This window comes from Pipistrellus hanaki (assembly GCF_964339955.1).
Source record: "Pipistrellus hanaki genome assembly, chromosome: 9".
NCBI lineage: Eukaryota > Metazoa > Chordata > Mammalia > Chiroptera > Vespertilionidae > Pipistrellus > Pipistrellus hanaki.
Window position 1 is genome coordinate 47,952,512 of NC_140511.1, and position 12,998 is coordinate 47,965,509.

A 12,998-nucleotide genomic window follows, 5' to 3' on the forward strand; every position below is an offset into this window, starting at 1 on the left:
GAGACATCTAGTCGTGTTTGCAATGCACTCTTCTCAGAGATTAGAATCTGAGACTGGGACTTTTGAAGAGACCTCAGCGCTCAGCCACTTGTTTTCCAGGTGAAGGAGAAGCCTGGGTACCCAGCAGCAGAGCCTGCGTGTCCTCAGCCTCCAGACCTCCTTGGGCCCGAGCTGGTGGGGGAGTCCTAGGCGTGGCCCCGCCCCTCCCAAGCCCCGCCCCTTTAGGCCCCGCCCCCGGCGGCAGCGGTACCTGCGGAGCGGTGGATGCACGTGTGCTGATTGTCGCTCAGGAAGAAGCCCTCCTTGCAGCGGCACTCGTAGCTCCCCAGGGCGTTGAGGCAGGTGTGCTGGCAGCCGCCGTTGTTGTCCAGGCACTCGTCCACGTCTGCAGGGGAGAAGGCTCAGCCTCCGCTTGGGGGACTGTTTGAGCGCCCCACCCAGCCCAGCCCAGCAGGCAGCTCTGGGATTCCTCCTGAGCAGAGATAAGGTCCCTCTTCCCATTCCCTCTTCCCATTCCCACAGCAGCTCTAAGGATGGGAGCCAGTGGGACCCCCAGATGACTAACCAGCCCTCACGGGTCTGGGGCTCACTTAAGACAAGGCCCTCCATATGCACACAAGAGAACTGATTCAGGAAATACTGATGGAACACCCTCTCTTTCCAAAGCACGGTGCTCGGGGAGGCAGTAGAACGTAAGGTAAAGGAGTGAGATCCAATCCTTCCCTCCGGAGCACGTCCTTCCGGGAAGAGACAAATGCACAAGCAATCCTGAGAGACGGTCAAAGGTGGCACAGAGGAAAGAGAGGTCGCCTGTGGTTGCGGGTGTCAGGATGGGTTTTGTGGAGAAGCTGGTGAGGGATGCGGGGCCCTGCAGGATTTCTTCAATTACAAACCAGGAGAAGGGGTTCCTGGCAGAAGAAGGAGCGTGAGAACCAGCCGGGAGGCCAGGGAGCACGGGGTCTGTTCCAGCAGCGGCGGGTCACCCCCCTGGGCTGGATGGAGCATGGGTACAACAAGCAGGGAAGTTGCAGGAGAGAACTGGGAAGTAGATTCGGGGTCACACTGCAAAGGACCCTGAATAACAAGCCAAGGAGGCCCTACGTGGTTTGGGAGGCCATGGGGACCCTCGGGAGCAGGGTGGCGGACCCCCATGTTGGGAGGAACAAGGCAGCCCAGCCACTGAGGGAAGGACACAGGGAAGGGGAAGAATCGAAAACCTGGGGTCCGGCTTCACACGAGTGCCTGGAACAGCCATGCCCGGGGCGGTGGGGACCGGTGGGGACCGGTGGGGACGGTGGGGACCGGTGGGCCTGGCAGGGGGGATGCGGAGGAAGAATAAGAGGCTGTGGGCAGGTGCCTGCAGGGCAGCGAGCCGTGGGGGCAGGTGGTGGGGTGGCTAAGAAGCACGGAGAGATGCAGCGCTGGGTGTGGAGATGGGGTGGAGACTGGCTGACCCCCACCCGGGGAAGGGCTGCAGGTGGTGGGAAACCTACGCCTGGTGTGGCAAAGACGGCACATGTGCTTGTGATGGCCCGATACGGGTGAATGTACATGAGACGGGAGGGAGGGGAGGGAGAGAGGGAGCGGGAAGGGAGCCAGAGGCGGAATCGGGAGCCCCCGAGATGGACCATCAGAAATGCAGGGAGGGGATGCCCCCCCCAGGGCCACCCCTCGGGGGGGGAGAGGGGACTTTCCTCCCACGGAGTCACATGCATGTGGCTTCATCATATACTTACCGAACTGCAGTCTCAAAATCTTTTTTTTTAAATATATTTTTTTGATTTTTTTTTTTTTACAGAGAGGAAGAGAGGGATAGAGAGTTAGAAACATCGATGAGAGAGAATCATCGATCAGCTGCCTCTTACACACCCCGCACTGGGGATATACCCGCAACCAAGGTACATGCCCTTGACTGGAATCGAACCTGGGACCTTTCAGTCCGCAGGCTGACGCTCTATCCACTGAGCCAAACCGGTTTTGGCTTAAAATCTTTTTTTTTTTTTTAACTTGTACCTTTGACCCCTAAAATCTTTTACTTATTTATCTCCATCGGATGGCAAACTCCTTAAGGACCAAGATGTGTGTCTTATTAGCACAGCCTGCAACCTGCAGCGGCACCCAGGCCGCCCAGGGCATGGACAGCAAGCAGGCGAGCACAGCACCACCGGAGCCGAGAAGAGGAAACTTCCAGAGACGCCTCGGACATGGGAGAGGCTGGGGAGAAGGCTGATCTAAAAGCCGTTTCTCCCCCTCCCCGCCCCCGCCAGCCTGATTTCCCACGTGCCTATCGCTAGCTCCTGGGCACATTCGTCACAAGAAAATTCACATTTAAATATCTGTTATCTGGTTTCAAGCTTCAGATCTTGCCGCATCGGTCTTCCCACACGGAGCAGATGCCTTTCTAAACTGATGGGCCCAGAGCCATCCCCGGCAGCCTAACAAACGTGCCCTCCTCGTGCCAGAGGGCGAAGGGAGCACATTCCTGAGGGTGAGCGCACCTGGCCTGGGTGTTCCTCAGCGCGGACTCACGGGAGCCGGGGGGATCTGCCTCCCTGAACCCCAAATCCTGCGTTACCGCTGGGGAAAGGTGTGCTCCCCTCGGAGCTGCCACCCCCCAGCCCAGGTTTCACCCACCCTTCCCTTTCGCCAAAGCAATCAGAAACGTGTCATTAACTCTGATGGACTTAACACGGAGTGCGTGTGTTCACACGTGGGTATCACAAGGCTGGTGAGTTTCTCCGGACTGTAAAGCAGGATTGTATACCCGGGGCTGCATGTTAGAACCCTGAGGCCCGAATCTGCCTTCTGAGACACGAATAGACGTAGTCTTAGGTGAGACCTAGGCCATGGTGTTGTTTTAGTTCACATGTGTCAAACACAAGGCCCGCGGGCCAAATCCAGCCCGCCAGGCCTTGCAATGTGGCCCACACCTCGCTGTCATCACTGCACTCCGCTGTCAGTTTATGACATTGTCAGTTTATGACTGTTCAGTAAACCATTCGGCCCGCGATTTAGGCTGGATTTTAGATTTTGGCCCCTTCTCTGATTGAGTTCGACACCCCTATTTAGTTAGTTAGTTAGTTATCCTCACCTGAGGACACATTTCTATTGATTTTTAGAGCGAGAAAGGGAAAGGAGGGAAGGAGGGAGAGAGAAAGGGAAGAGAGAAACATCTATTGATTGCCTCCGGCGTGCACGCAGAGATTTTGTGCCCTGACCAGTACTTGAACCCACCACCTTCTGGTATTGGGACAACACTCCAACCGCCTGAGCCACACCGGCCACAGCGGCCACGGTGTTGTTCTAAAACTCCCCACGTGATTCCGATGGGCAGCCAGCGCGGAGAGCCGCTGCTACAACCCCCAGGAGCGCCGCCCGGCGCCCAGGCGCTCAGCAGACAGAAACGGGGCGCGGGCGGCCGGGCGGGGCGGAGGGCTGCGTTTCATTTTTCAGGCTCACAGGCAGTTCGGATCCTGGAGGACTCTGGGCTGAGCGCCAGGGCTCAGTGGTGTTTCACTCTGTAGGTTCTGGCTGGTACGCCTGTGGCTAAGGGGTGGGGAGTGGGGCCGGGAGAGGTGAGGGCTCATCCCACAGAGCACAGGAAGCGGCCACTCCTGAGCCGTCCCGGCTCTGAGCTCGGTCCTGGTCACAGGGCTTCGGCCGCTCCCAGGTGAGCTGGCAGAGAGGTCTGTGCTGTGCACGCTGTCCTGCCCTTCCTAGTGAACCACTTGGTTTTCCCGTGCCTTCCTGGTAAAGAATCCTCAGTCTGTTCAGGGAGGGTCCGTGGATGCTCAGGACCTTTCTTCAGAGCACATCCTTGCTACAAAGCCCACAGAGAGGCCCCCCGGGGCGGGAAATGGAGATAGTCTGCTGAAATAGCTTGTGTTAGCGGCCAGGCAAGGAAGGACCAGGCCTCAGGGTTTCTGAGTGGGGCCTGTGCTCAGAACCAGCCCCCACCCCACCCCTGGCCCGGGTCCTAACTCCTGGATGGTTTGGCTTCTTAGGAAGCTCACGCTTCTCCCAGGCTGTGTGTGTGAGCATAACTCTGATGACTGGGTCTGCTATCAGATCCAAGTCCTCAAAATGCCGCTGTTGGCAAATCAGAGGGAAATGTGAGATTTCCGCCCCCCCACCCCCAGAAAATGGTACCAACAAAACAAAAATCAACAAACACACTGTACAAACACACTGTATGCTTCCCAGCAAATATACACTGAAAGTGGTTTCCTCTTTTTGAGTTTTTCATTGATCTCAATGTGTTGCTGCTCTCAGGATTGTCTCTAATGTGATACTGATGGCCTAAAGTTTGAAAAGGGCTTCCCGATCCGCCAGCCCTCCAGCAAGCCAAGTGGCTGACCCAACGCCTGACCGCCTACCCAGGCCACCGGCAGGATGAGGCCCCAGGTGACACTGAAGTGGATAAAGGTCACAGGAAATGTGAGTCCCAAAGGAAAATACCCCCCACAAACACAAATGCTGCCCGTCCTTATCGGTGACGTCTGTGCTGACCTCAAAGCATTCGACCAAGTGGCTATCCCCACTGCACTGGGAGGGAGCATCGCACAGCCGCCCCCACAGGGCCAGGGCCTCGGTCAGCCCAGTGGACATCAGCGGGTCAGCCCCATGAGGGGCCACCAGTGTCAAAGGAACCCGATGCCAGCTGTCTCCCACCACGTGTTCCCACACAGCGGATGACAGCAGCCTTCCAGTGCGAACAGACCAAAATACCTGCCTGCCAGGTGTACGGCATCCTCCAAGGCTGTCCATCCCACAGCCCTACCCAATGGCCTGCTATTTCTAAGTTCTGTTTCATTCCGGGCATAAGAAACCAATGTAAACACCACTTATAGTCCCTAACTCGGGGACTGAAACTCCAACAGATGTTTCTGTTTAGTGGAATACTTAGAAGGATGTTGATGGAAGGTTTCTGTTTGAATTTCTCTCTATTTCAAGAAAAAAAGAGGGGAGGGTCTACCTGGCTGAGATTCAAGCACACACTCGGATTCTTCGGGACAAGTAATTTTACCTAATTCTAGAACAGAGACACCTACAGCAGAAAAGGGTATAAGTCAAGACCCTTTTAACACAAAATCAAAGATCTTAAAGGTGACAAGTCAATGCTAAAAAGTCAGTGAGTAGTAATGATGATGCCTGCCCATCTCCTTGGACTAGTGGAGGATTTATATTATGAATGATCACAATAAAAACTAAAATATGCTCAGCCAGCGTGGCTCAGTCGTTGAGCGTCGACCAGTGAACCAGGAGGTCATGGTTCCATTCCCGGTCAGTTGTGGGCTGGATCCCCAGTGAGGGGTGTGCAGGAGGCAGTCAATCAATGATTTTCTCTCATCATTGATGTTTCCTATATCTCTCTCCCTCTCCCTTTCTTTCTGAAATCAATAAAAATATATATATTTTTTAAAACTAAAATATTTTACCGGGTTTTCTATCAGAGTCTGATTTCTAGGGGGCCAGAAAACACAAGTCTCTGATCCCCTTTTTGTTCTAATGAGTATTTCATCAAAGGAGAACCAAGGATGGGGGTGCCGGAGGGTAAAGGGTAACTGCCGTTCCCAACCGTTGTGCTTACCAAGACAATTATGACCGTCATGAGCCAACATGAAGCCATCAAAACAAGTGCAGCGGTAATTGCCCGGAATATTCCAACAGTCATGGACACAGCCTCCTTTGAGTTCGTTTTCACACTCATCAATGTCTGAGGAATGAAAGAGAAGTAAATCAGTCAGATGCTATTTCTTTAGCATGGAGAACTATGCATTTATCTTTAAACCAGCCACTCCACGTCTAGGAATCTACCCTGAAGACACATCTCCAACAAGAGGAAAGTAAATATGCAAATAATTATTTACACAGCATTTGTAATTACAAAATACTAAAACCAACTTAGATGCAGAGGTTATAAGTCAGAGCAGAGTAATTGGAGAATTATGGTACATTTACTCAACAGATTACTATGCAGCTGTTAAAAACAACAATGGTAACAATCTCTATAGACTGATTTGGAGTGGTTTCTAAGATATAATATTAAGTAAAAGAAACAGGGATGGGGTGAAGTGAGGCATAAAAAATGGAATACAGCCGAAACCGGTTTGGCTCAGTGGTAGAGCGTCGGTCTGCGGATTGAAGGGTCCAGAGTTCGATTCCGGTCAGGGGCATGTACATTGGTTGCAGGCACATCCCCGGTAGGGGGTGTGCAAGAGGCAGCTGGTCTATGTATCTCTCTCATCGACGTTTCTAGCTCTCTATCTCTCCCCCTTCCTCTCTGTAAAAAAAATCAATAAAATATATATATATATATATTTTAAATGGAATACAAATAGGGGGGAACAAACAAATTTACTGTATTATAATAGAACCACACTAAAGAGAATGGGGAAGAAAAACACTAGCCGAAGTAACTTTGAAAAATAATATCTGGACTGGCTGTTGTAAGGTTAAAAACAAAAACAGCTGTATACAAAGACTGTCCTCTAATGACCAAACCTGTTTTACTCACAGGCAATTCTGCAAATACTTAATTTGTATACTAGATTTGAACAAACTAGGATTGGTAAATATATTTCAAATACTAAGAGCCATGTTTCTCTGTTGGAGAAAGAAGTTATGAATAAGCAAAAAAGGAGGTTAGAAAAAATCTTGTAGTATTGCTTTGGAATCCAAAGTATCAGTGTAACTCACTGTTACACACACACACACACACACACACACACACAAGAGTTAGATATAAAACATTAATAGTCTGGCTGGTATTGCTTAGTGATTGAGTATCAACCCATGAACCAAGAGGTCACGGTTCAATTCCTAGTCAGGTACATGCCCAGGTTGCAGGCATGATCCCCAGTAGGAGGCATGCATGAGGCAGCCAATTGATGCTTCTCTCTCATCATTGATGTTTCTACCTCTCTCTCTCCCTCTCCCTTCTTCTCTCTGAAATCAATAAAAACATGTCTTTAAAAAATTAATAGAGATGTGGGGGGGGGGGCTAATAAACATACATACTAGCATATTTTCTAGCTCTGTCCACTGAGAAGACCCAGGAGCAATGACCCAGTAACAATGGAAACAGCAAACATCCAGATCTTGGTTTCTATACACCGTTTTTCAATAAAAGGAATCAGGGCTCCTGGGAGAAGTGGTTGATTCCAGGGCTGGGGTGGGGGAAAATAGAAGATGAGTTTGGAGCATTTTGTGGCGCCAGAAAATTAGGAATTTCTCATAAAAATGACGGGGGCATGTGAAAAGGACACAAGTAACAATGTGATGGAGCTCCTAATGGCTAAAGCTGAAACAATTTGAGCCAAGTTTCTCCGTTGGAGAAAGAAGTTATGAATGAGCAAAAAAGGAGGTTAAAATAAATCTTGTAGTATTGCTTTAGAATCCAAAGTATCAGTGTAGCCGAAACCGGTTTGGCTCAGTGAATGGAGCGTCAGTCTGCGGACTGAAGGGTCCCAGGTTCGATTCCAGTCAGGGGCATGTACATTGGTTGTGGGCACATCCCCAATGGGGGGTGAGCAGCAGGCAGCTGGTCGATGTATCTCTCTCTCATCATGTTTCTGGCTCTCTATCCCTCTCCCTTCCTCTCTGTGAAAAATCAATAAAATATATTTTTAAAAAACAAAAAACAAAGTATCAGTGTAACTCACTCTTACTTACACACACACACACACACACACACACACACACACAAAAAAAAAAAAATTGAGCCAGAAATAAATAACTAAATATATATACAAATAGGGGGGAATATATATATATATATAAAAGCCTAAGCAACTGAACAACACCTTGACCAGTTATTATGATAACTGACCACCAGGGGGCAGATGCTCAATGGAGGAGCTGTCCCCTGGTGATCAGTGCATTCCCATAGCCAACCTCCCCCCAACCCCGCACCCCCGGTGGCTGGCCAACCTCCCACAGCCCCTTCCCCAGGCTGGCTGCCCCCCACTCCATCAGCCCAATTGCTGTGCACAAATTCATGCACTGGGCCTCTAGTAATTAAATAAATATCCACAAGTACATACTGGCATAAATACATAAACATAGAAATCAATGCATGAATGAATTGTGGAGAAGGAATCTTCCTTATAGAAGAATACCAGTTTAATAGGTGTATAAAGAACAGTGGAAATACAAAATTACCAAGAGGCAACATCGTAGTAATAATTGTTGCAGGCAAGATCCATAGTTGGATTCTATAACCCAAGGGCAACAACTTGAGAAGAAACAGAATATTAGCGTAGGCTGAGTGTATAGGCTCCAAGCCATGTGTCTATGGAAAGAAAAAATACTGAGTTTGCAGCGGAGAGACCCAGAATATGCCGTCTTCACCAGGCGTCAATGGTATCATCACCTGTTAGCATGCTGCCATTGCGAGCTCCTGGTGGGATGCACAGTGGCACTTCCACAGCAGCCTTGTCAACGTTTCGCTGTGGTTTTACTACAAACACATAACCACACTCTTATCATGAGAAAAACAGACAGCGCAGAGATGGCGACCCACAGCGTGTGGGGAAAGGGGTGGAGAGAAGGAGGAATGAGAACAGGGCAATGGAATAGGAGGAGGGATTAACTCTTATCTTTTCAATTTCTGCCATATCAATGCTTATCATGAGGAAATATAAGGCAAACAAAAGAACTAAACTGTATTCGTCAAATGTCCGTGGCAGGAAAGACCAGGGAAGACTGAGGGGCTGTCATAGGCTGGAGGAGACAGAGAGACCACAGGTAAATGTCACGTGGGACTTCGAGCTGGATCCTGGAGCAGGTGGGAGGGGTTAGGGCAGAAGAATGTTTAAAGAAAACAAGGTGAAATTTGAATATGGTCTATAATTTAGTTAATATTGTGGAGATATTAATTTCCTGGTTTTGATACTGTATTATATTTATATGAGTTGTTAATATTTGAGTAAGATAAATGAAGGGCACATATGAGTTCTGCACTATTTTTGCAAAGTTTCTGAAGCCTAAAATAATCTGTAAGTAAAAAAAAATTTTTTAAATACATCTCCTATACAAAGGTCAAGTTCACATTCACTTTTGTTAAACTTAATTCAGTTCCCTAAACTGGAAAGTAAGGACCATATACTGATTACTGACCACTGAAACATCCCCTCCCTGCAGTCTGAGATAAAAGCAAAGATCATTTAAAATAAAAAATCTTTATCTAAAGATGTTTAGATACTTTAAGCCACTTATGAATCACCTTGTTTAAAAAAGACTTTCCAGCTGAAACCGGTTTGGCTCAGTGGATAGACCGTCGATCTGCGGACTAAAAGGTCCCGGGTTCAATTCCAGTCAAGGGCATGTACCTTGGTTGCAGGCACATCCCCAGTAGAGGGTGAGCAGGAGGCAGCTGATCGATGTTTCTAACTCTCTATCCCTCTCTCTTCCTTTCTGTAAAAAAAAAAAAAATCAATAAAATATATTTTTTTTAATTTTTTTTAAAAAGACTTTCCAAGGCCCACACTTTCACATCTCCAACATTTGGGCAGAAAAAAGTTTGTGGAGACAGGAGCAAATGATATCCTGGATTGGACCCAAGAGACTTAAAAACTAATAAGCCAAGAAACACACATAAAGGAGTTACATCTTTAAATCCTGTCAATCCTCCTTCTAAACTCCTGTACCAAGAAGTCCAAACTAAACAGGACGTCCTTACTCATTAGGTTTATACATATTGCAAGTATTCAAAGAGCAAACTCTCCTAGGGTTTTAGTTTGAAATGCAAAGAATATATGCTCCATGTTACTGGTGACTACCTGTGGACAAATTTTCTGTTTTGTTTTGTTGTGTTGTTTTTTTTTTCATTTTTGTGCTGCTTAACTTTTTATGACACTAATCATATATTATGTTAAATAGCAATTGAAGTACATAAAAGCAACAATGCCAGTGAATCAATTGTTATTTTAAAATCAATAGTAGACTTTTCAACTACAAACTGTTAGCAATTCAATTTTAATTTCGATTATAACCCAACAGCTAAGAATAAGGAAACTCTTGCCACCTGTCATTTAACATCATTTACTAAATAGGCGCTTTATCCGGAAGAAGCTGTGGCCTGGTTCCTGCCCCCAAAGAGGACACAGGGACCAGAGGACACCATGAAAAAGTGAACATTTCCCCCCCAAGCAGGGTACCAACACATGTGAATTCCAATACTGTCAATAAAATATGTAAGATGGCCGAAACCAGTTTGGCTCAGTGGACAGAGCATCAGCCTGCAGACTGAAAGGTCCCGGATTCGATTCCGGTCAAGGGCATGTTCCTTGGTTGCAGGCACATCCCCAGTAGGGGGTGTGCAAGAGGCAGCTGGTCGATGATTCTCTCTCATCGATGTTTCTAACTCTCTATCCCTCTCTCCTCCTCTCTGTAAAAATCAATAAAATATATTTTAAAAAATATTTAAGATGGTGAGGGGGCGGTATGGAAGGACACACAGATGTGTCAGGGAGAGGTAGCTTTTCGGCTTCCCATGATGTAGGGCAGTTAGAGAGATGGGTGTCTGTCTCTGAGAAAACATGAATTTGAAGACACAGAAGGCCTTTATGGATGGACCGCCAACCCCACTTGCTGTGACCTGACCAGGCGCATGCCTCCCCTGATGGAAGAGGCAGGAGTTTTGCTCCTCAGCAAAAAGGAGACCATAAAATAGGATTTCTCACCCAACCAAAGAGCGAACAGAAAGGGACATGGGGCCTGGGCCAGGGCTGGAGGGCAAATCTGACTTCCTTTTACCTGCGGGCTAATTGTGTGGTCCTAGCCACAAGGCCCTTTCCCGACTCCCCTGGGCCTCAGCATTCTCCTCTGTGAAATGAAGGGTGGGGTTGGCTCAGAACTCCCTGAAAAGCAGCCCTGCCCACTCCCACAGGCTATGATTTCCAACCCCAGGAACAGTCTCCAGCTGGTTCTGAACTTCAGAGTTCACGACGCTGAGCTAACCCCCAGGGGCCAAGGACTCCAAGTGGCGGAGTCCAGACCTCAGGCTCCTTCCGAACACATCTTTCCAGGGTGAACTGGCAGCTCCAGACGAGGCAGGCCCCGGGGGTAGCTCTCAAGTGTGGCGGGTCACAACCCCAAGCCGCCCAGAGCCAGGGACAAGGTGGAGCTGCAGAGCCTGCGGGGAGGGGAGGGCAGGACCCTGGCGCTCAGACTCCAGAGAGAAGGTGCAAACCCCAGAGGGGAGAGTGGGATCTGCTGCTCTGGCTAGCACAGCCTCCTGCTGACTTTCTGCCCCCAAACTGAGTGGCACCAAAAGATACTAAAACAACCTCTTTTCCTTTTTAGAAGCTAGCCACGTCAACTGTATGATCAGCTCTGAGGAAGGCCTGATCCCCAGTCCCTGGAGGATGCAGGGGGGGGGGGGGGGGGAAGGGCAGTGACTCAGGGAAGCGGCAGGACTTTCAGCGACATGAGTGGCCACCACAGGAGCCTAGGAGGTGGGGAGTGTCCCCTGCCAGCCCACCACCATGGTGTCCGAGACACTTACCCGCACACTGCCTGCCTTCCCCGTGGTAGCCAGGCTTGCAGGAGCACTTGTAGGAGGTGGGCGTGTTCTGGCACAGGGCATGGGGGTGGCAGTCATCCAGCCCGCGGGCACACTCGTCCACATCTGCAAAAGAGCACGGCAGCTCCTGGCCGGGTGCCCCGAGCCCTGTGTGCTCTGACCCCGGCCCCTCTCTGCCATCACCTCCCACCCGCCCACCCGCCTTCACGCTCCACCCGCGAACCGGCCGGGGAGCCTCTGGGATGCACCATCCCGTTTGCCATGCGGTTCCAGGCACAGCCTGGCCCTTCCGACTGCGATACTCCCCACCCTTTCCGAGCGCCTTGGAGCCTCAGCTCAGAGCCACCCGCTCCAGGAGGCCGACCAGGACCCCCGCGGGGAGGGGAGGGGTCTCCCAGGATGTGCTCCCCACGTTTCTCTCCTTTCATTGCAGGTTGTCACTGTTTCCTGCCCGCCTCCCCACCTTGATTACAGATTGGGCCCCTGCCCCGTGGCTCGGAACACGGGCAGGAAACAGCAAATGCCTGCAGGTGTGATCGGAGACCTGAGCGGGTCCGTCAGCTTCCTCTCGGGGATGCTCTGGGCAGAAGGCTGGCCGGGGCTCTGAGCGCACCGCCCCGGCGCCCAGGTGGTGCCCAGAGGGAATGGTACCGCCCTGCGCCCCTGCTCGCCCTCTCAGCCTGGACACAGGCCTGGCAGGGGTGTTTCCTGGTTGACATCACTCCAGGAGGTTAATTAAAAACAAAAGTTTTGAAAGGATTTCGAGTCGGGTTAGCGAAGACTGTCCGGAGTCCTCATCCACGCCGGCCCCAGAGCCGGGCTGGCGGCTGCTTGCAGGATCCCGGGATCCTCCGGCAGCGGCTGCTCCGCACAGAGATCCATCCCGGGATCCGACCCCGAAGCCCCCGGAGAGCCCCCGGGGCCTCCGCGGGAGCAGGAGCAAAGCTGCCCCACGGACTGGAGTGCCCTGGCCGCGGCCCCGGTCCCCGTCTCCCCATCTGGGCGAGGAGGAGCCGGACCTGAGACCCCCATGCCCTGCGCCCTGCTCGGCAGGGGAGCGTCTGACCGGCGGGCACTGTCCGGGGCCCCTGACGGACGGGACTGTCATCGGCCCGGGGTCCGAGGCCGGCCCTCGGCCTCCCGCCCCCGCGGTCGTGGCGCCTCGGCCTGGCCAAGGGGTGAGGCCCCGGGAGCGGGGCCACGCGGAGCTCCGCAGCCCCGTCCGGGGCCCGAGCCGCCGGGGAAGCGGGGACCCCCACCCGCCAGGTGCGCCCCGCGGGGCGGACACTCACCCTCGGGCGGCGCGGGGACGCGGCCCGGGCCGGGCAGCACCGCCGCCCGCAGCAGCAGCGGCAGCAGCAGCGGCAGCAGCGCCCGGGCCGCCCCGGGGCCCGCGGCCCCCATGGCAGGCGCGGCGGCGGCTCCGAGGGGAGTGCGGCCCGGCCGCCGCTGACACCGCCGGCCCCGCCCG

The 12,998-nt window shown here is 51.7% G+C and overlaps 1 protein-coding gene across 3 annotated transcripts in view; it reads right to left on the reverse strand.

Annotated features, from left to right (window-relative positions):
* SCUBE2 (signal peptide, CUB domain and EGF like domain containing 2) overlaps window positions 1–12,998 on the reverse strand; it is a 65,640-nt gene extending 52,642 nt beyond the window's left edge. For all 3 annotated transcript variants that reach the window (XM_084893478.1, XM_084893477.1, XM_084893476.1), the window contains exons 1-4: window positions 12,820–12,998; window positions 11,510–11,632; window positions 5,591–5,716; window positions 251–385 (exon numbers count right to left, since the gene is read on the reverse strand). In XM_084893478.1, the coding sequence (XP_084749604.1) occupies window positions 251–385; window positions 5,591–5,716; window positions 11,510–11,632; window positions 12,820–12,931 (496 nt within the window). In that variant the 5' untranslated portion in view covers window positions 12,932–12,998. The remainder of the gene's footprint in view (window positions 1–250; window positions 386–5,590; window positions 5,717–11,509; window positions 11,633–12,819) is intronic.